This window comes from Typha angustifolia, chromosome 9, assembly GCF_048772165.1.
Source record: "Typha angustifolia cultivar Huaian chromosome 9, ASM4877216v1, whole genome shotgun sequence".
NCBI classification, from domain to species: domain Eukaryota; kingdom Viridiplantae; phylum Streptophyta; class Magnoliopsida; order Poales; family Typhaceae; genus Typha; species Typha angustifolia.
In genome coordinates, this window is record NC_133247.1 from 1,186,120 (window position 1) to 1,207,400 (window position 21,281).

General features: G+C 39.6%; 6 protein-coding genes across 9 annotated transcripts; 2 read left to right on the forward strand and 4 right to left on the reverse strand.

The window, feature by feature from the left end:
• Positions 1-236: 236 nt before the first annotated feature.
• On the forward strand, positions 237-3,705 carry LOC140766471 (uncharacterized). Of its 3 annotated transcripts, XM_073105827.1 has the most exons (8): positions 494-617; positions 956-1,032; positions 1,141-1,354; positions 1,476-1,642; positions 2,585-2,709; positions 2,822-2,882; positions 3,107-3,155; positions 3,250-3,705. In XM_073105827.1, exons 2-8 carry the CDS (start codon positions 985-987, stop codon positions 3,330-3,332), a joined length of 747 nt encoding a protein of 248 aa, XP_072961928.1. In that variant the 5' UTR covers positions 494-617; positions 956-984; the 3' UTR covers positions 3,333-3,705. The 3 variants fall into 3 exon arrangements, with proteins under 3 accessions (XP_072961926.1, XP_072961927.1, XP_072961928.1); XM_073105825.1 differs by lacking the exon at positions 956-1,032 and having other exon boundaries at positions 237-629; XM_073105826.1 differs by lacking the exon at positions 956-1,032 and having other exon boundaries at positions 239-617.
• Positions 3,706-3,935: 230 nt separating this feature from the next.
• Positions 3,936-5,775, reverse strand: LOC140767284 (putative kinase-like protein TMKL1). Its single transcript, XM_073107134.1, has 2 exons — positions 5,069-5,775; positions 3,936-4,859 (listed from the first exon to the last, which is right to left on the reverse strand). Exons 1-2 carry the CDS (start codon positions 5,571-5,573, stop codon positions 4,285-4,287), a joined length of 1,080 nt encoding a protein of 359 aa, XP_072963235.1. The 5' UTR covers positions 5,574-5,775; the 3' UTR covers positions 3,936-4,284.
• A 2,045-nt stretch (positions 5,776-7,820) lies between these two features.
• On the reverse strand, positions 7,821-11,935 carry LOC140767255 (phosphatidylglycerophosphate phosphatase PTPMT2). The gene is made up of 6 exons (XM_073107103.1): positions 11,431-11,935; positions 10,485-10,607; positions 9,914-10,007; positions 9,368-9,450; positions 9,191-9,280; positions 7,821-8,621 (listed from the first exon to the last, which is right to left on the reverse strand). The coding sequence occupies exons 1-6, from the start codon at positions 11,617-11,619 to the stop codon at positions 8,220-8,222; spliced, it is 981 nt and encodes a 326-aa protein (XP_072963204.1). The 5' UTR covers positions 11,620-11,935; the 3' UTR covers positions 7,821-8,219.
• A 789-nt stretch (positions 11,936-12,724) lies between these two features.
• Positions 12,725-14,038, reverse strand: LOC140767452 (uncharacterized). Its single transcript, XM_073107368.1, has one exon. It carries the CDS (start codon positions 13,911-13,913, stop codon positions 12,810-12,812), a length of 1,104 nt encoding a protein of 367 aa, XP_072963469.1. The 5' UTR covers positions 13,914-14,038; the 3' UTR covers positions 12,725-12,809.
• A 1,791-nt stretch (positions 14,039-15,829) lies between these two features.
• On the forward strand, positions 15,830-17,974 carry LOC140767153 (actin-related protein 2/3 complex subunit 5A). Its single transcript, XM_073106969.1, has 4 exons — positions 15,830-16,004; positions 16,093-16,165; positions 16,256-16,356; positions 17,724-17,974. Exons 1-4 carry the CDS (start codon positions 15,907-15,909, stop codon positions 17,857-17,859), a joined length of 408 nt encoding a protein of 135 aa, XP_072963070.1. The 5' UTR covers positions 15,830-15,906; the 3' UTR covers positions 17,860-17,974.
• A 1,074-nt stretch (positions 17,975-19,048) lies between these two features.
• On the reverse strand, positions 19,049-20,742 carry LOC140766970 (homeobox-leucine zipper protein HAT4-like). 2 transcript variants are annotated; one of them, XM_073106696.1, is made up of 4 exons: positions 20,512-20,742; positions 20,121-20,422; positions 19,941-20,020; positions 19,049-19,850 (listed from the first exon to the last, which is right to left on the reverse strand). In XM_073106696.1, exons 1-4 carry the CDS (start codon positions 20,618-20,620, stop codon positions 19,484-19,486), a joined length of 858 nt encoding a protein of 285 aa, XP_072962797.1. In that variant the 5' UTR covers positions 20,621-20,742; the 3' UTR covers positions 19,049-19,483. The 2 variants fall into 2 exon arrangements, with proteins under 2 accessions (XP_072962797.1, XP_072962798.1); XM_073106697.1 differs by having other exon boundaries at positions 20,121-20,419; positions 20,512-20,741.
• Between the last annotated feature and the right edge of the window lie 539 nt (positions 20,743-21,281).

A 21,281-nucleotide genomic window follows, 5' to 3' on the forward strand; every position in this document is an offset into this window, starting at 1 on the left:
CTCCTGAGCAAACAAACACGAAATAATATACTTAGAAAGAGCCTAAATATGGTTAATTATCTAAGAACGCAAGAAGGATAAGATAAGCGAGAGCATTAACATTTTTCTTCGTATATTTTCCTCTATTCGCTCCTTCCCAGCAACCCATGACTCGGCCCATCCTTGGCCCATCCTTGGCCCAAATAGTTGTTTTCTTTTTCTTTTTTTATTTTTTTGTGCAATTTCCTTTCCGGTTTGGTTGTGGGCTGCGTGTATTCCCTTCACTCACATCTCTTCCTCGCTCTCCTTTTACTCTTCTTGATCTCGCTCGGTGTTTCGTGTCACCGATTTCCTCGTCTGAAGTCCAAACTTTGCCTACTGCATCGTGTTCTCGAATCCAATCTTTTTTCTTAGATTTGATCCGCCTGCTTTGAATTCCTCCGAGGATGTTTCCGAGATGGGGAAGGGCAGCTTCAAATCTCTCCTCCGCCCTCGCATTGCACAAGAGATTGGTAGCTCCTAAAGAAGCTCTCTTCTTCGAACAAAGCTACTCTAAGGCTGCCGTTGCTGCTGCCGCCACCCCCACGGCCTCGAAGCCGCCGGTTTCGCCCTCGAAGCGCGTCCAAGATAAGTCGGAGGTGTGGTCGCGGGTTGGTCTTTTTTTTTTTGGTTCTAGGTTTTCTTTTTTCTTCCTTTTCACGGTAGGATTCGTTCTTGTTTTGAATGATATGTAGTTATGATTGGCTATCTGGCATATGCGTCTCCTTGGTTGCCTGTAGTTTTCCGTTCGAAGGTAGGTCTGGTTAGGAGCTCGTATGCTAACCAACAAGAGAGGACAATGAAAAACTGAAATTTGATGTATAGGGCACTCAAGGAAGAAGAGATAGCTTAAAAATGAGTTAGGTTTGGAAATTTAGGATATTGTGTCAGCAATGGATTACCCCTATGACATATGCTGATACTTAAATGAATACAGGTACGTGCCATCCGTGCTGGTTGTCATAAATGGATATGGCCTTGATTAATCTTGTGAACTTTATATGTTGCTTATCAGTGAGTGATGTCCTTATTTGTGACTTGTTTTGTTCTTACAAGGATATTTTGTGAGTCGTTGTATTTGAGCATAAATCTGAAAGTTCTTTCTTTTGCTCCTTTTGGCAGGGCAGACTGAATGCTTTGTTTTGGTCTAAACCCTGTTCGTTGGCATTGGCTCCTGGTTCTTCTCTAAGAGTTGAAGAACCGCAGTTCGAGGGCATCCGTCAGATAATTTTTAAGTTAATGTTGTTCTACAGTAAACAGAGCAAATCAATTAGAGGTGCAAATGTAGTCTACCGTCGCGTCATTTCTCAGGTCGACAAGCCTGCTATCTATGATGGTATGCCTTCTTACTGCTCATCAGAAAATATCTAACTCTTGCTTTTGTTAATTTGCCCCCCTTGAATGGAAGTCATTCCTCTAAACCCTAAGTTAACAAACTATTTCTTACACTTTTGCAGTCTTTCACTTGGAGAAAACATTTAAGACAACATTTTCATTGCTTGTTCTTCACATGTGGCTTGTTTTACGTCGCCTGAAGGAAGAAGGAAAGGAAGGAGTTGAATTCGGTCAATACCTCTATGAGATTTACAATCACGATCTTGAGTTGAGAGTTTCCAAGGCTGGGGTTGGACTTTGTTCCCTCTTTATTTATGACTCAATACATTCTTTTTGCTAACATTGAAAATATAGGATGTGGAAACAATTAAGATATATGGACACATCAATCTTTTTATTATTGCAGCATTCTGTGATCCTTTTTTTATGTGCATTCTGGTTGTCAATCAACTGAAACATGCAGTGTATTCATGTCTTCTAACAGATCTCAATTCGTGTACCTTTCACTTGTTTTAATCAACTGAAACATGCGGAATATTTATGTCTTCTGCAATACCAGCACCATCACAAATCTTTACCTTGGATTTAGCTTTGTTGAAAGTTACAGCTCTTTAGTTGACCTTCTGTTTTGTGCTGCATGGTTGCTGGACTATAAACAACGCAACTGAAGAATTCTTTTAGTTATCTTTCCAAGAACGAATTATATTGTTCAATCTTTTTAATGGATGCTTCATTTTATTAGTGGATTGTGACCCTGATCTCGACTTTTATTTCTTTTCCAACAGAAACTTTTCTTCTCCATGAAATCTGTGTAGCCATGGTTAGGCTATATGACCAACTGTAAATCAGTAAAACCTCAGTTACCTGTATAATTCGTACAAAATTGTGTCAGTTGATGCTTGAAAGTCCAATAACTCTGTTGTCATTAGATAAACAGATCTTTTGGTAGCATACTGAGCATCTTAAAGAGGAAGATTAGATTGAAACAATTGACAATATTATAACTGTAGAAATATGCATTATTGCTGGTTGAAGATCGAGTATAGCTGACACCTTTTAGAGGTTCAATGTTTATCTGTCTCTATTTTAGATTCCTATTCTAAATTTGGCAGTTATGTTGAAGGAATGAATGTAGCTATATCACGTCATCGCCCTGGTGTCTTAACTTTTACGATTTCACAGTCTGAGAGATTATATTCAGTTGTGCTTACTTCTGTCAGTCTGGTTTCAGGTCAACTTGCTATTGACAAAGTGGATGAAGGAACTGGAGAAAATATTCTATGGGAATATTATGGCATATGATGCTGCTATGCGCCAAGAAGCACGACATGATGATCTTGTAAATGCAATATGGAGGTAAATTTCTCTTTTAATAGTATTTACATAATAGTTATACTGTTACAGCATTTCCTGTACTATTCTTTCTTCTGTCAATTTGTGATAATCTTACCTGGGTCTGAATTTTTAGGAATGTTTTCTCTGAGGATGGTTCTGAGAGTGCAAATGATATTGCTGCTACTGCAGTCCAGGCATGCTCCTTATCCCTTCCAGTCAAATTCCTTTAGATTAGTGTTGATTCTGCATCTCTCAAGTTTTGCGTATTCCCTTCTAAATGGCATTGACTTTGGCTGCTATATGATGGAACCTTGTATGTCTTTGTATAGCCCCAAGTCGTGCTGAATCCTGCAAATTTACATTTCTTCTTAATTTTAATATAGTTCATCGAAACATGCTTCTTTTTTTCCTCCTTTAGGCCATGGCTAGGTACACTCGCAGAGAATCTACATGCCTTTCTTTGACCGGTTAGCATCATTCCCTTCAAGCTCTATATTATGTTTACTGCTAACTGTAACTTCGGAGGAAGACTTATTTCCTTCTTGGCAATATGATTAACAGAGAAGGAAGCTATACTCTCTGGCAACTTCATTTTTACCTCACTGGCTGCTCAGGCACCAAACCAGGAGAATCCAGCAAAATGAATCCTATGTGCTATCAGGAAGTGGAGAATATCACTAAATGAGGTTTCAGCTAAGGTGACTTATCAGATAAAAAAATAATCGCTTGAATTTATCTAAGAAAACAAAAGATACTCATTGCTTTTGATATGTTGGTTGGTACATCCCAACTAATGAGGGAAATTTTATGCAACTAATGTCCAACAGAAGTGGATTGTATGTGTTGCACATTTCACTGTCAACAGGAGTTGTACAGCCATTATATTCTCAACATTGAGATTGACCAGTAAGGTTTTTGGCCACTTTTTGACAGAATATTTCCTTGATTCAGTTGAAATGTTTGACCGCTTATTTCTTAATCAGCTTAATAATTATCATCTGTTTGCGTGCTTTCTCTCGCGCTCTTCCTTTGTTGAGATGTTGTTTTCAAGTGTGCTTGTACTCATGTGCAGTTTCCATTGGGTTCTCGTCGTTTAATGGTGATGTTACCCTCGATTATTTTATGTATAATTAGTACTAGGACAGAACTGGCCAAATACATCGGGTGCTGTTTGAAATATCAATGATCATGTGGATGCATTGGAATGCAAGTGTTTAATAACATATCACGAACTCTAATTTATCTGTGGTTTGTGTTAGTGCACTGATCTAATAAATGATAGGTGCTCAAATTGATACAGTGAGGTTATGGTGATTGGAGTATCAATCACCCACTACTACAGAGCCGTTTCATATTCTTGCGTCTATACATTATTACATGACTAGTGTTAAACAACCTCTCTGATTTCATTCTAATCTTCAAAGTACACGAAGATATTCTCGTTCTAACATTAATCTAAACAGACATGTTCTCCAACTAGAGAATTCGGTGACTTTTGCACTGATGTTCTGTTTTGCTAGCAACGAACAAACTGTCAAGACTGGGCACTTGAAAGACAAAGCTTGTAGTCATTCATCTATTCGCTAGCAGTAGTTTTCATGAACTATTACACCCAATTTCTTGGAGCCTCGTAAGAACGTGGTTAACATCCGGCCTTGATTCAGGCGAAGGGGAGCAACAAGCCATTGCCAGCTGAAAGAACGTTAACATACCTTCTTCGTCTCCATGACCAAAGCTTTTACTTCGGCTGGCGAACTCGGAGATTTTCTGCTCAAGAATCAAGTCTTTGAAGGAAGGCGAAGAATGACGATGATGATCTCGAGCCCGCAGCAAATTGTGATTCTTCATAATAATCTCGAGAAAAACTACACCCAAATTATAAATATCACTCTGTTTAGTTGCATGCTTCATCTTGATCAGCTCCGGAGGTTTGTAGCCCTGAGCTGCAGAGGCTTCAAGCATTTCTTGCCCTGCGGCCGGACTCAAGATGAGGTGCAGACCGAAGTCCGATAGCCGAGGCTGGAGATCGCCGTCGAGCATAATGTTGTTAGTTTTGAGGTTGCCGTGGATGATCGGTTTACGTAGCGCATTGTGAAGGTGATCCAATCCCTTTGCTATACCGAGAGATAGTTTGTGAATAATTTCCCGTTTATGGGATTCAGCAACTCCATCTGTAGAGTTTGATAAGCAACCAAAACTTAGGTGACCGGAAAGATTATGTTCAGCAATAGCAACAAACTGACACAAGTTTTTTTGTCTTCTTCCGAATCAAAATTAACTTTTGTCTTCTTCTTAATTAAAAATCTATAAATTTGCAAACTTCCAAACAGATCGAAACCCTAGAAAGACAAGGGAAAAGAAGATCACAAGGAAAGCCCACCTCTTTTCAAGAACTGGGCCAGATTCCCTGCGGGATAGAAGGGATGGACGAAGAGCTTCTCCCCCCTGGGCCCCGCGTAGAGAGCCCTTAGCGGAACCAGGTTCGGGTGACGGATCGAACCCAAGACGCGAACCGCCGGGATGACGTCAGCGGTCCGGCCAATGCAGGCCGGTCGAACGAACCGGAGCAGCACCGGCGAGCCGGTCCGGTCCAGGGTGGCCTTGTACACCGTCGAATAGCTCGACTTCCCGATCACCTCCCCGGGAGCCTCGAGGACGTCCCCGAGAGTTAGGTCCTCGCCGCCGGCGAACGCGATCAGCTCCTCCGCCTCCGGCGGCAACCCTACACCGCCGCCGCCCTCCAACGATGAGTCGCCGTCCTTCGACGAGATCAAGACTCTCCGAGAGTAGCAATAGTGGAGGAGGTAGAAGAAGAAGAAGGCGAGGAGGAAGAGAGAGGGAAAGATTACTCCGAGAAGGATCTTGAGTAAACGATGCGTCTCCATCTCGCTAACAGCAAGAGACGCAAAACGTTTCCATTTTTTGTCAGAGATCCGGCCGAGAACCTTACTGTTTGTAGGAAAAAGACGCGATCTTGAGGTAAGAAGAGCGCATTCTTCTGACAAAGGAGCCGCCTTTGGTATGGATTCAAGGGGTGCAAGGAGCTTCCATGTACTCGAGAAGAAGACTTGGGGGATGAGAATGAGAATGAGAGGGAGAGGGCGAAGGAGAGGGAGAGGGGAGTTTCTTTTTTAAAGGAAGCAAGGAGAGAAAAAATAAAAATAAAAACGAAGACAGGTGGCATTTTCTTATTGGACCATCTGGAGGTTGAGGGAGTTAGTTTTCGTTTTTATTTTTTAATTTTATTATTTAACAGAGCCACCGTAGATATAGAAATACTTACTTAGATCTCACTATAAGCTAATATGTAGTAGATTTTCTAATAATCCCACTTGTAGGAATTTGATAAATTTATTTAAAAAATTCGCCCCCCAAAAAAATAATAATTCCGTACACTGAGTTTTTAGTTCAAACTCTTATCACCTTTTGTTTTAAATTAAACCTATCTTATTATCACTTTTATGAGAAAAGCTCTATCTTTTACTAAAATTATTTGAAAAATAAACTCTTGAGTTAGTTTAAGCTCACATTAGCTTGAAAAAAGAATATTCCGTTTTATTTAAATTAATGTTTTTATAATTCCAAAGATACCATCATCGTTTTATTATTGTATAAAGATAGGGACTTTTTAGCATAATATTTTATTTTATTTTATTATTTTAAAATTAATCTTGTACAAGAAAGAATATTCTGTTTATTAAACTCACCATCTTACTATTAAACTCAGAGGCTTTTTTTTTAAAAAAAAAATATTTTTTATAAAGATGGAATTTATGAGCTCTTTTTGCAAATTTCCCAATCTATTAATACACTCATGCACCCTCCATGAATTATATAATTTAAATTAGCTCTAGATGTAAAATGATCTTAATATTTCTGAGTAAGTTTTTCTAAGATTAAAGTAGAATTAAATTTGAGATATTTTAATTTTTTCAATTTTAAAGTTAATAGAAATATTATCTATTACATCTGCTGCCATTAGGTTAAAATTAATTCAAAGTGTTTTTACGAGATTAACAGCAAAAGGCATGAAATGGTAAATATCTTAGGATGTGAACAATGATAAAACAAAATAGATGGTATTTACGCTTAAATTTCTCAAAAGTTTAACTAAATACAGGGGTTTTAAGATGGGGGTGAAACTGCAGGACATTGAAGGTGAACAACCATCATGAGTTCAATAGTAGGCCCAGCTCACATATAATTAATATGCATGGTGGAGAGCTGAATAGATGAGCTGTGGGTGTAGAAAGAGTGTTAAATAAGATAATAAAAAAAATTAATATGATGGCTCACACACTCACTTTGTGATATTGGCTGTCTTTAAGTAGAATTATGAGGGGGAAGGAGGAGGAATGAATGTTGCAGGTATTAAGTGGAGGTTTAACTAATAGTTGTTTAAGGGCCTACTTGCATTAACTTGTAGTAGGAGAGTGGCACCATTAATGGCAGTGCTTGAATCCTCTCTAAATGTAGACCTGGAGAGGCCAATGCACATCTCAACCACCAAGAAGAATAGGGCCTTTTGATTTCAACCTATATATATATATATATATATATATATATGTATGTATGTGTGTGTTAGAATTAAAGGGTAGTTTTATTCTTTCAAGATATAGAGAGAGGTAATAAGTTTAATGATGAAGTGAGAGTTTCTGGTGTTCCACGCTTTGGCATAACAATTGTTAGACCATTTCAGCGTTTGCCAGAGTAGCTTGACGTGTTAATCACGTTACACCAAACACATACATCACGTTACACCAAACACATACCGGTGATTAATAATTCCAACTTAATCCACAGTTCCTAATTTGCTAAGAAAATTTAGAATGATGGTATAGTACATATGATTATGGAGTAAATAGCAGCTGTCCTTTCTAACCATACTCCATTACAAGGAAACTAACAGCAGTTCCGAGAATAAATAAGAATCCATGTCTTCTTCTTTTTTTTCTCTTCCTCTCTTTTTTCTTTATTGACACGGCTGAACATTGGCTGGCAAAAAAGTGAGGAAAGAAATGATAAATGATCACAAGCACTCCTACCCCTTCAACTGGCATATTAATTGGTTATTTCACCATTGAGAAAATGGACTTCCCCCACATGCTAATAGAAATAATGAAAAAGAGTGATGAACCGAACCCTATATGAACAACCCTCCAGAAACCATACATAAGATATAATCCCGGAATAGGGGAAAGACCTTTGAACAAACCCCTAACCAGACTATACAAGCTAAACCTAGCTAAAACAAGCATCAAGTATGGTTAAGAGGCCGGCGCCATCCAGAAACAGCCTGGGACCGAACAAATTCATTTTAACATATGTACATATGATGTGTATATATACAGGATCATCCGCCAATAATATTTGGTTACTTTGTTGAAGTAACTTTATACTACTTATTGAAGCTGGCTTTAAAGCTTCAAAGGATGATATTGCTGCCATTTTGTTACTCAAAAAGCATTCCGACAGTATGTTTCTTTATTACCTGCCCACCATTTAAAGGAAGCAAGGAGAAGAAAAAGGGATCACAGCTCCACCACAACCCCTTGCAGTAAACAGGGGTGACCAGCTTGGAGCTGTTCAACTTCCACAGAGCAACTCTCAGTTCCAAGATTTTCAGGAAGAAGAGCTGCTTTTGAGGCATGACATCGAAGCCAGAAGTAAGAAAGCCTCGCAAAGGCCGCTTGCCCAGCAAATTGCACTCTGTATACAAGGCTCAGCTCTGCCCATATGTTGTTGCCCACATTACTGGATTCAACATCCCCATCATAGCCATCAAGGTCTGATTTTGATACCACCACATATGTACCGTCATCAAAAGCTACGAGATTTTGAGTAGTCATGAGAACTGGTGATTTCATGACCTGGTTATCCAAGCCGCTACTCCAATTTTTCTTCACTCTACGATGGTAAAATTCCTGGACAGCCTGCAGATGATTTTAAAAGATTGCAAGACAAAGAATGACAATATCAATAACACAAGAATAATTTTAGAAGATTTTGGCATAAATCACTTCCCATGCAAGTGTACTAAAGTGGCATGTGAATGAATGACTGCACAACCACCAACACCTTATTGCTGTTACTATAGTAGCATTTTCAACTATGCACATCAATGAGTTCTATTCTAGGCACATGCATCTATTCCATGTGTAAATGTAGTCATAAGTCTAAAGAACTGTGCAAAGAGGCAATAAATAATTCCAACATATTTGCTTAAATATTGTAGGTTACAGAAACCAGTTCATCTTTCTGAGACTCTTTGCAAGTCTGCAGATGCATAGTCCAGTAAGAGTATAACAAGTGAGCAATGTGCTCACCAAATACAGTGTCAGAATTCCCTCAGAACAATATAGATGGATTACATGATTACTTTATTTTGAAAAGCTATAAGAGTCAACAAGTACATAGAGAAAATATATTGTATATTGTACTGGATGTTATAAGCATGACAAAGACATAGGATAAAAGAACTTGCAGCGTCATACTGACTTACCTTCCACTGTGACGAAGCTAAAAGAACTCTTGGCCTAATCAATCTCACATGTTCATATGCTGCAGCAGGTGTCATTTGCTTATATTGCACCTAAAAGATGAATATTCATTATTAAATGTTTCCGGATTATATAGATAGCTCGTAAAACTTAGTGAGTACTTCTGACCGTTTACGGACCAAGTAACATAGAACAATTGTTGTGCTGCGTCCTCGACCAGCTTTGCAGTGAACATACGTAATTTTCCCACAGGAAGCGTTCCCTTTGCATAGTAAAATTAAACAAAAGAATCTGTAAACCTTCTGTGAAATTTATTAGAACATATAAAAACAACAATTATTAGAACAGGAATTTTAATTGGTGTTACAATAATGTACATAAACAAAATAAACAAAATAAACAGCAAAAAGGTTCGGTGGACGACCAAGACATGAGATAGTCATGGCTCGCGGTTTCCTTGTATACACTAGCAAAGCAAGAACTACATAAGCTGCAAGTGGATATGAAATGCCTAGAGTCTAAAAGAATCCAAATGACTGTTGCATCATAGAGTAATTTTACTTGTGCATTCAGAAAGTAGTCAGTAAAAATTGTGAACCAGAATATGCTAATACGCTAAGCTCCACATTTTGTAAGTAACTTATTAAAAATCAGACAAACAAGTATAACCTCATAGAATATTATAAAAGTATGAAAATGCCTCATTCAGAGAAGGCGATGCCTACTATGGATGAAGTCTACAGCTCTGCATATATTTCCGAATGATGGTGCAAAAAGGTAATCTCTTGTCGGTATCACCAAGTTTTCAATCCCATGAGCCTATATAATCAAAGAAATAAAATTAGTAATATTGGAGAAACCTAAGATTAACTTCAATAAAAATAAAATGAACATTATCTACCACTCCAAAAATCATCAGACAATAGATAGAACAGATCTAAATAATCAAAAGGAGACAAAATATAAGCTTACAGCTCTAATTTGAACATAGAATGTGATGATAGACTAACCGATAAACAAATACTCTCTAAGATCCTATACATGTATCTAGTACCATTGTACCAATATATGGAAACAATTGTCACAAGTCACACGAGGGATTGATTAGAAAGTTGCATTACTTTAATTAGTTTGGACCTTTCCAGGAGAAAATGGTTCCAGACTGTAGGTGTTTATGACTTCATGTACCACAAACCTTTGCGCATGTAATCATCTTGTCTTTTAAGTTCTAGTTAGCTAAACACACATATGAAGAGATGAAACAACAAACAAGGATAGCCAGGTGTAAATACTCACAAGATATAATGAAGTAGGAACCAGAGTCTCATATGGCTCATTTAATGTGATAACTCCATAAACACCAAGTTTCTTTAAGCGGGGAACATCACTAGGGAAAGGAACAGCACCTAGCAATAAAAACTGATACAAAATAGTTCAGAGAAATCAGTAAATATTTAGTCTCACAAATATTACTGGTAATCAGAGGAAGTAAAACCACATATCGAGATGATAAAAACTTGGAGTACATAGGAATATATATTGCAATCCTCTAATAAACAAAGGAACTCCAGGATGAATATAATGTGTTAACACAATAGGAGTAAAAGGTTCCCTTATTACATTTAACAATGACATTTGACAAAGGTAAAAATAAATCTCAGCTGTTAATATATACTCTGCAAATCATCAAAATTGTTTAATCTAAATTGCTATCTACATGATCCAATGATGTGTCATCAACTCATCATACTTCAATTCTAACATTAATGTGAAGATAATTGTAGGTGATACTTCAATCCTAGCATTAATGTTAAGACAATTGTAAGCAGTCAGAAAAGACGAGTTAAGTTTCAGGAGGACCAGTCAGATAATAACATCTTACTATAGGGTGTCTATAACAATATTGGTATACATTAACGTTATAAAATGTTAAAGAAATATTAGAGGAAAAAAGAAACAGAAACATTTAAACGGGCAGGTAAACTATTAAGATTACACTGCCGCCCAAATGGAACTCCGCCTGGATCTTATACAAATTTATATATACTAAAAGACCATCCTTCACATTTTGCATCAAAAAAATAAATATATAAAGAGGATTATACAAATTTATATCTACTAAATGCAACTCCGCCTGGATCTTATACAAATTTATATATACTAAAAAACCATCTTTCACATTTCGTATCAAAAAAAAATTATATATATATATATATATATATATAAAGAGGATTATACAAACCTCATCAACTTCATCCCACCAATGGAATTCGGCCTGGATCTTATTCCGAACAACATTATAAAGGAGCGTCGGGTAGAAGAAAGCCCGAGCACCAACCCCAACCGCCGCCCTCTTCGCATCCAACAACACAATCTTATTTTCACCTCCTCTTCCTCCCGAATCCCCTTCCGCTAGTTCCTCTATATACATATCCAATCCACACAGAACTCCCCAACCCCGATCAAAATTGACGAAAGAAACACAAGATTAAAGCCAAAACGAGGCAATTCGAGAGAGATCGCAACCTAAAAGGAGAACCCTAGCTTTCTGACCGAGGAAGAAATAGGGGAACAAGAAATCGTAGGATTCCTCCTTCGAAACCTACTCTCTATCGCTCGATGTCGGAAGCAAGAAGCAATCTTTCGATCCCTTTCTCTCGATTACGCCAAGTCGATGCATCGATCTCTCTCGCTCTCCCCTGCGTTTGTGTTGAGATCACCAGAAAAGGAAGCGGTCGGTCGATAACAACCCCTCGCCCGAAGGAATCAAATAGGTGAGCGATCGGGTGGGCTCTCCGCTGCTCCTTCCGTACGGGGAACAGTGAACTAATAATGACGTGGCGGATAAGTCCACAACTCCCGCCGGTTATATTCTGCCACGTCTATGTGAATGCCGTTTGCTGTCTAAAGTTAAACAGCGCGGCTCGCTCATAGGAATTAGTGTACGCCGTCGGATACGGGGCGACCGCCACGTGGGCGGTAGAAAGGACCCTCACGTGTTTGTAGAGTTGGATCTAAGGAAAGCGTCTATAATTTTGGGCTCTTAATGGGCTTAATATCTAAGCCCAATTAATGTTGGATAATGATAATAATTATGCTACAATAATGTGAACATCAACATAGATCGAAGACTTCAATTATGCCTTCTCTGATTGCTCGTAGATTATCTTCAGTAATAATTTCAACTCTGCTACAATTATATGGGCAATAAAGGAAAGACATCAGGCCAAAGAAAGGTGACAACGCAGGCTTTTAAATTTAAATTCAATATAATCAAATTATAAATGGGTTAATTTGTCCAGCACCATAAATTTGATAAATATATATGAATTCGAATAACTCATGTAACCTAGTAATCGGTTTATAATCATTTATTAAATAGACGGTGTTCATACTTAATATTCTAAATTAATTTAATAAATAGATGGTAGTCTTCAAACTAGTTTAAACTTCATACGATCCAATTGCCACTTGTAGTGCTAGCTGCAGTTTATAAATCATTGCCATCAATAAGTTGGTGCTAATAATTAAGTCGAAATAAGACGAACTTAATATGACTTTTTGCTACTAATTCTGATAACGATGATAGAAAGCATCATACAAGCTTTACTAGTTGTAAAACTAGTTGGAATTTCTGACACTGCGATGAGCAGTGTATCTCTTGATTGACTCGATCCTTTGAAGCCTAATCTGCTCTCTAAACTTGGCTATGAACTCATCGGCCTTCTTGTCCACTTCATTCTCATCAACACTCACTGTTGCTGTGGAGCTTGAAACGTATGATTGCTCGGCGGCGACATCGCAATCATTGGTATTCGAATCATCTGAGGCAATAACCAGACCGTTCGTTATCTCAGAGCGATGAGATATATACCCAAGTGATTCTTTAGAAGCGTTCTTAACTACATCAGCCAGCATTTGTCTCTTTACTTCCTTTCCTTTAACTGTGAGTTCGTCTTTGAAGCTCTTTGTGGTCGCCTCCTTATTGGAGATTGTGGAATGCCCATGACTGAGGAATGGAGGTGGAGGTGGAGGTGGTGGAGGTGGCGAAGACTTGTACGAGCTCTTCTTCTTCTTCTTCACTGAATTCGCGCTTCTCTTGTGGAAAGATGGGATCTTTGAAGGATTCGCATCAAATGTTTCCCCCCTTGATCTCCATGGAATAGGCGATGGAAGAACGCCACTCTCCTCTGCTTCGTCTCTCGATCTCAAGCTCCCGACTGGCAAGAGCAGGGGATTGGTAGCCCCGTGGCCTCCACCGCTACTACCATTTGCGACCACAATTGCAGGCTTGTTAGGGTAGTACAGAGAGCTCCAAGATTGGATCTTGGCCTCGTCGAGAATCCTTTGACATGGGCTGTAAACTTCGTCCTCCTCGAAAACCAACGCGCCATGGAGGATTTGGGAGGCGCAAGATTGTGGGCGATCGCGTGTCTTTTCCATCTCGCAATCGACAACCGGGTCGGCATTCTTCCGGCTGAAAACGCCGTAAGATACCGCGAGTCCGACGAAGAGGAGACGGAAAATCTCCCAGCTTTCCCGGAAGATGGTTTGGTTCACAAAGTCGGGAGCTTGGGAAGGTAGGTGAGGGAGGAGGAAGACGAAGGCCGCGAAGTACATGGATTTGTAGAGGAGATTGGAGAGGAATGGTGTTGGTCTAATGGGTTGGATAGTAGAGTTCGTCTCCGCCATTAGAATGGAGAGTGAGTTGAGAAGCTCTTTCATCTTCTCTCCTCCTCCTTAAGTAAACTAAAGAATTAGTTATTTGGATAATTAAAAGAGATCAAGAAGGTTGTAGGAGGATAAACGTGGCAGGGATTCTCCTTTTGGAATGCATACGCTAGCTTGAGGTGGAAGGAAGTGGGACTGAGGTGGATAATTTTTCTTTTCTAATAATAGCTCTTATCAGCTTATGTTCTTTGATAGTAACATCATATGCTCTTATTAGATTCTCACGCCGTTTTTTTTTATATATATGTAACAAAATGAATAGAAAGTTTTAGGTGTTCATTTGAATCTATGCTCTCCTTTTTGTAGCTATAGTGGGTTCCCATCTCCTAAGTTGCAAGAATATGCGCGAGAATATCTCTTTCTTTCTCTCATGGTTATGATGATGTCTACTAAGGCGTTATTTGTTTTGGTACAAAGTGAGAATCTTGGATAGAGAGCAGAATAAGAAATGTGTGGAACTACCAGTGCGGTTGTGAGAGGTAATTATAAAAAAGTGAGGGGTTGAGTAGAGATAACTTAAATAAATAATAAGAAAAAGAAATCCCAAAAAGGAGTCCTTATCGGATCCTTATGCTATCCGATTCAGCTCCTAAGACCCAATCTTTATCGTTAATTTCCTAAGCCTATTTCTCTCGGCCATTGATAAGCACTCTTCTTCTTCTTCTTCTCGACCACCTTCTCTTTTGCGCTTTTCTATTGTATGCTTCCATTTTGTAGGTTTTGCTGCAAATTTCTTCCTTATCTAACGATTGTTTTGCTCTGTTTGATATGTGCGATAAATGCAGTATTTTTGTAATGCACGCAAACTAGATGTACTAAAAAAAAAAAGGGGTATTGTGAGCCCATATAAACAGCTCCGTATTAGCGAATTGCCTCCGGCAGCACTTGAAACACCGTTTTCATACATCTCGGTTGTTGGTGAAGAAGAAAAGGCGCCTTAAAACAAAGATTCTATTACCTATCCCCTATCCAAAAACGTTCGAATCCATTAGAGAGATTCTCATCGAAGACTTGGTCTCTCCATCAAAGTTCTTGAGTAAGGCCCAAGTCATCAATGAAGTCGAAGATCTGTAATTAAAATATCAGACCTGGGCTGGTTGATGCAATTGCTGCTGCAAGAGATGATTTAGACCAGTACAGGGAGATATATCCTAGTTAGATAGTTGAATGAGATATGCAAACAGTGGGGCCAACAAGGGCACTACTAGTTTATGTTGACATCTCAGCTGCTCCATATCTTAATGGTAAAGGATTGGACGTCGTTTGGCATTCTGTATCAGAATTTGCAGCACTTCTTTTCTTGAGTACTTCCCTTCATTAGATTCCAAAGTAAAACATTTGAGTCTTCCTCTTTTTCTCTATGAATTGGTCAATCCTCTCATTGATATTGGAGCATTTCGAACTCTTCAAAGGGAAACATTGATTTGCTTGCAAAAGTGGCATCTTAATAGTAGCACAAAATTGCAAATACCAACATAATTTTTTCTTTTTCTTGGATAAAGATAAAGAAAAGACGACTACTTCACACCTTATGATATTATGATGTACTCTTCATATGAAGTCAGTTTGGTGCCTTTTGCAAATGGTAGAGAGGTCTTCAGATTTGCATTACTTTGTATTTGCTTATTTTTTTTTCTGTTTATAAAGGCTGATCAATACTTTAGTTAGTTAGCCAACTTGAAAATTCTCATGTGGGCCTCTTCTATTTCTTTTGACTTTGATTTATTAAAAATATATTATTATTATTATTATTATTAGAAATATCTCTTTTTAAGGTAATTTAAGTGATTTTTTTAACCTTAAAAAATGTGTGATATTTAGTGTGCTTTTGCGACTTTGGGCCGAGTTTTCATAATTGGGCTGATTCCTGAACTGCAATGGGGGTAATAATTTGGTTTTCTCGATTCGTTCGAGTCTTTATACAGTACCGTAACCCCGCTCATCTTTGTCTTCACACCGTCGTCTTCGGCGAGCGAAGGCGGCGGAGATGGCGGCGGAGGGGTTTATGGAGGCGGAGGAGAACCTCGAAGCAATCATCACAAGGATCGAGCAGAAGTCTCGCAAGATCGAGAGCTTGCTCAAGCAGTGAGTCTTAGATCGGGTTGTAAAACCCTAGATTTTTAATCTGGTATTTCATGGTGAAAACCCTAAGAATTGATTGAAACCTTTGCAGATCCAAGCCGGTGGAGGCCCTGAAAACGGCGCTTGAGGGATCCACTCTCAAGACCCGCGACGAGAGGTGCAAGGTTCGTGAGATCTGCCCTCCATATTTTCTTGATCTGTTCTATTATTCGGGGGATTCGTGCTGTGTTGATTGGTTTTGGTGTTGGATGCAGTCGGCGAATTGGATAGTGGTGCATCGAGCGATGATGGCGATAAAGGACGTCGATGGGATGTTCTCCTCTTTGGATCCCGAGTACTATGACATCCTCATGAAGTGAGATCTCTTTCCCTGCTTGGTTTCTATTCTCTTTGTTAGTTTTTGAGTTTCTTTTACACCGTCCTTAATGGAGATCATTGCGTTCTTTCGCTAATAGTAAGTAGATCGTTATTTTTAGCTATTGTTTTGGAGAGAGGGAAGTAACTGGTTTCTAGGAAGAATCTTTCTGGGATCATTGCAAATAGGTTCACAGTAATTGAGGCTGATGCATTTTTCTGCTCATTGATGTAGCAAGTATGTCATGATAAAACTCTTGGTTACTTAGGATATCAAATTGATGGTGGGTGGTTTAGTGAATGGAATAAATTCAAGTCGTTCATTATCGGCGAATTGGTGTTTCCTTGTATGCTCTGAAACGTTCACGTATGATAGTTGAATTTAAGGAGCATCTCAACCAAAATGTCCAAAAATGCGATTTATTTCTAAAAATTGATGGGTTAAGAAGGATTTTTGTGGGAGAATTTGTGTCAGCGGTTGTTGTTTCTGTAAGTTTAGGAGCTTTCAGTCTATCAACTTGATCATGCTTCCATTCCTAATTTGGATACACTGTTTCTTTTTCTTTTGTACCTCAGCAATTTTTAAATTTAGCATTCAGCGAGAAAGATAGTCCCATTCTTGCACCTGCATTTGTTGTCATGTAAGATTCTAAGAAAATCGTTAAGCTTCAATGAACTATTCATGACCACTTAAACAACCCCTCTACCTTGTTAGACTGATGCTGCCTGTCATTTTCTTTTTCCTTCCTCCTATGTCATGGTCATTATTGTGTATCTTCTATAGAACTGATTGCTTATTTGCATCTGAGTACTATTGCCTGATTGGTTAGTCAGATTATTACTCTGTAAGATAGAGTAGACTGATGTCTATCACTAAGAAAAATGTATCATGATTTAAAGTTATCATGCTTGAGCATCTGAGTCAATGTGCTTATAGTATATAGAAAGACTAGTTGAGGTGTGTAGGAGGAATTTGTTTTGATTGTTGTCACTATACAGAAATTTCTTCATTCTACCGCATTGTCATGATTTGAAGGAGGCTATCGTGTTGTTCAATTAGAATTGCATTTTCTTAATACCTTTCTTTATGGCTACTCCATGCTACTGAGGAAATTTTGCCTTTTTTTTTTTATTGAATTAGATGTGCAGGATTTTACCTGAAGATATCATTTCTGGTTGGAAAATAGTGGGTCTCTAGATTGCTCATACCTGCTTCTGATGTTGCCCTTTTTGACTAGTCTATAGTTCTTCCTCTGTTGATCTTTTTTCAGAGTTCTGATCTGATGCAGCTTGTTACAAAACTTACGACAATTTGTTGATATTCCTTTTTAACAAACTGTTATTGTAATTATTTGTAACAAAATGCAGGTACTTATATCGAGGCTTGGCGACAGGAGACCGACCCACATGCGACCAGTGCCTCAGAATTCACGAGAAGCTTACAGAAAGAGCAGGTTTGGGTTGTATACTTAGGTCACTTGCGGACACTGTAAACACTGTATAAACTTCATTTTAGTCATTAGACAACCTTGAAGGCTGTCCCTCTCTTATCATTGTTCCCTTCCTGTCAATTCTCTCTTGAAGAATCTCTCCAGATTTTGAAATCACTATTACTCCTATTGGCGGCTTTTTTGCTAGGTAAAAAATTGAGTATACAGCTTTCCTTGGATTTGTATCCATTTTTTGCACAAAAATGAGTGCCCAGGCTTTCCTCCAAAGTGAGTAAATAATCATTCTTTCAAGTATTCGGTCCTTCCAGTGGGTTATCCTACTACGCTAGTTCAACTTCGAAAGCATGTTACAATTTCCACATGGACGTATGAATGATGTGAGGATGGTGTAGGAGGGGGAAGGAAGGTCAAAATAAAATAGCACATTCTCGTACCAAAATCAAAACTAAATCAACGTCAAAAAGCTCTTCAGATTCTTATTTTGGAAGAGAAAAAGAACATGTTTTAATCCACCCGAATATTTTGAACAAGAAGTAACTAAAACAAGGAGACTTCAAATGAGAATAAACTTTACCTGAAGCCGGAGCTAGCTTCGCTGCCCCAAAACAAAAGATGGGAAAAGTATATCTCCGACTTTTTTTCATAGACCGATCACAACAAAAACAAAGAATAACATAGAACAAATAAAAGAGAACAAAAACATATTTCTAAAGAAGCCACTTAGTTGGAACAACTCCAAGATACCCAATACAAATAGATTGGAATCCGGCAAGCTTTTGTCCACCAAAGCAGGCATATCCTTGCTCCAAGTGCCTTCCACGTGAAACTTGGAAGTAGTACTTGCTCCACAATGACTAAAAAGCATGCCATCATTTCCTTTAATTTGTTTTGCCGTGGACGGCACTCCTTTTTTCCTTCGTTGACCCTCTCGAGTGCCATATTCCGATCGAACTGCTATAATTTTAATCTTTCTATGATCAACAACGGACGTTAAAATGGGCATATAATTGGAAGAAGAAGAAGAAGAAGAAAAATCATAATTTAATACAATTTTCGAATTCAGCCTTCTACTCTAAAGAACAAGGAGGAGGGGATCTCTATTGGTGAAGAGTTGAGCTAGCTTCAGATTACGATAGTGACTAATAACTAATGCAGCATTACATAGACCACCACAATGATTAATGATACGTAGATCGAGTTGGATATCCAACGTGCACACCAAACGCAATATGACTCCAAACGAATCACCAACCGATCTCATCCCGTCCACCATTCTAATATTATTTATATAACCCTGACTATGTTCACATAGTCTATAACAACTTTAGAATAATAGTTGGACTACTGAGAATATTTGTAAATTAGGATTTCTTTTTTTTTTCTTCCCCCTATTTCGAACTCTCAATTTTATTACCGGACAAAAAAAAAAGTTAATAAAAAGGAGAGAAAAGAAAGAACAATACTCTTTGATCTTTATATCTAGGAAAAAAGCTAAGCTACAAGTGAGACAAATAACCGTCCGAAAGCAAACGCTGACGGCTCTCCTCTCCCCATCAGCCATCATCACAACCATAACACGAATCTTGACGCCTCCCCTCTCTCCGCGTAACGACAAGAGCAGTATCCCACTATCCCCCGGCTTGGGCCCCCCGCCACCACCATATCCACACCCATCCGTCACGAGCGCTGCGGCTGAGCGTCAAGAAAAGACGGCCGGAGAGCCACGGGGGCCCACGGCGCCTGAGCGACTCCGGTGGCGGAGATCGGGATCGCGCGGTGGTGGTGGAGGTGCTGGCGATCGGACGGCGGGGAAGAAGAGGCTACCGCCGGTGCGGCGGCCGGGGAGCCGGAGTTGGAGACTCGCTCACAGGAAGGGCACATGGTGAGGGTCGTGGGAGGCGTCATTTGCATATAAAACTGGGGAGAGAGCTTTAAAGCTCGCAGTTCGTGGACCTCCTTTTGTAGCCTTCGGTTCTCCTCTGTCAAGCTCTCGCAGCACCTCTTCAAGAACTCGCAATCGACCTCCGTTTGCTTCAACTTGGTTCTGATCAAATCAATCGATCCGAACGTTAATAGCTGCAGCTTGAATCATTTGGATCTCACAAGAACAGCAATAAAAGTTCGAATCTCGTACCTTGCTCTTCTATTCTGGAACCAGACCTCCACTTGCCTCGGCCTCAGACTTAGCTGCTTAGCCAACGCCAGCTTCTGCTTCTGTTCACCGAAATAATAGCAACGATCCCATAAGACTCATTTCAAGACCAGTAATGGTGAAAAGACAGAGAGAGAGAGAAGGTGGAGGAGATCAACGTACAGGATTGAGGGTGTTGTGTTCTTTAAAGCTCTCCTCGAGAACGGCCGATTGGTCTTTGGAGAGGCGAAGCTTCTTGCGAGATCCGTCGCCGTCCTCCTCATCGCTGATGCCTCTCGAGCTCGCCCTCTCCGCCTCGTTCTCGGGCTCGGGCTCGCGCTCGCAGCGCTTCCCGCTCACGCTCGACAGCGTACTATTCGGCGAGCAGGCACCGGCTTCCTCTTCGCTATCTCTCGTCTCCGCCGCCGGAGTCCGATTCACGTCGATCCCTCTCAGCAACGGCATCTCGGATGATCTCCTCTCTACTATCCAACCAAAACAGAGTTCCATCTCAGATCTAGAGATCTCACTCCCAAAATCCCTCAAATCTAATAATCTACGATCCAAAACTCACCTGAAGAGGAGATCAGATCGTTCCACATGGGGTTGAGCCGGAGAGGGAGGTGATTCGCTGAAGAGCTCAAGCTAAGAGTAAGCCCTAGATCCTCCTTTTCCACCATCATCTTTGGTCTCTTCTCCTTTCTCCTCCCTTTCTCTTTCCTTTCGCCTTTCTTCTCTCACAGTGAAAAGGGAGCGCAAAACTCAGAAGATTGGAAACGGGCGGTTTGGGAGTTGGGGAAAAAGATCGGGAACGGGCGTGGCATTTTAAAGACTTCCTAACCCTAGTTAATAAAAAATAAAAAAAATAAAAACTAACCCTAGTAGAAACCCGTTTCACATAGCCCGACTCATGATTGCCATTACATGGAATCCAATCCATATCCATCCATGATTGCCCTTCAAGGTTGCAATTATTAAGGCTGCTGATGTCGATGTAAGATGGACATGTGTATGTGGACCCGCCATTTTTTCTTCTTCCTCTCATCCATCATTCATCATCCATCATCATCATCATCATCCCATATCATTGTGTCCCTTACTGTACTCGCAACTATCATGCCATTATCATTAATCCATCGTCCATCTGCCGACTTTCATTATTAGTCATCATGCGTTAGCATAGCATAGTATTCGAGTATTTTCGCGTAGGACCATGCTAACCGTGAATTAATCGCCGAGCCATTTTGGTCCAAGGATTTGGGCCTAGTCATTGCGGTTCGCGTGATTTGGTCGCCTCCCGTCCTACTCCCCCATTTAATCCTATTGCTTCTTCCATGGTCCGTC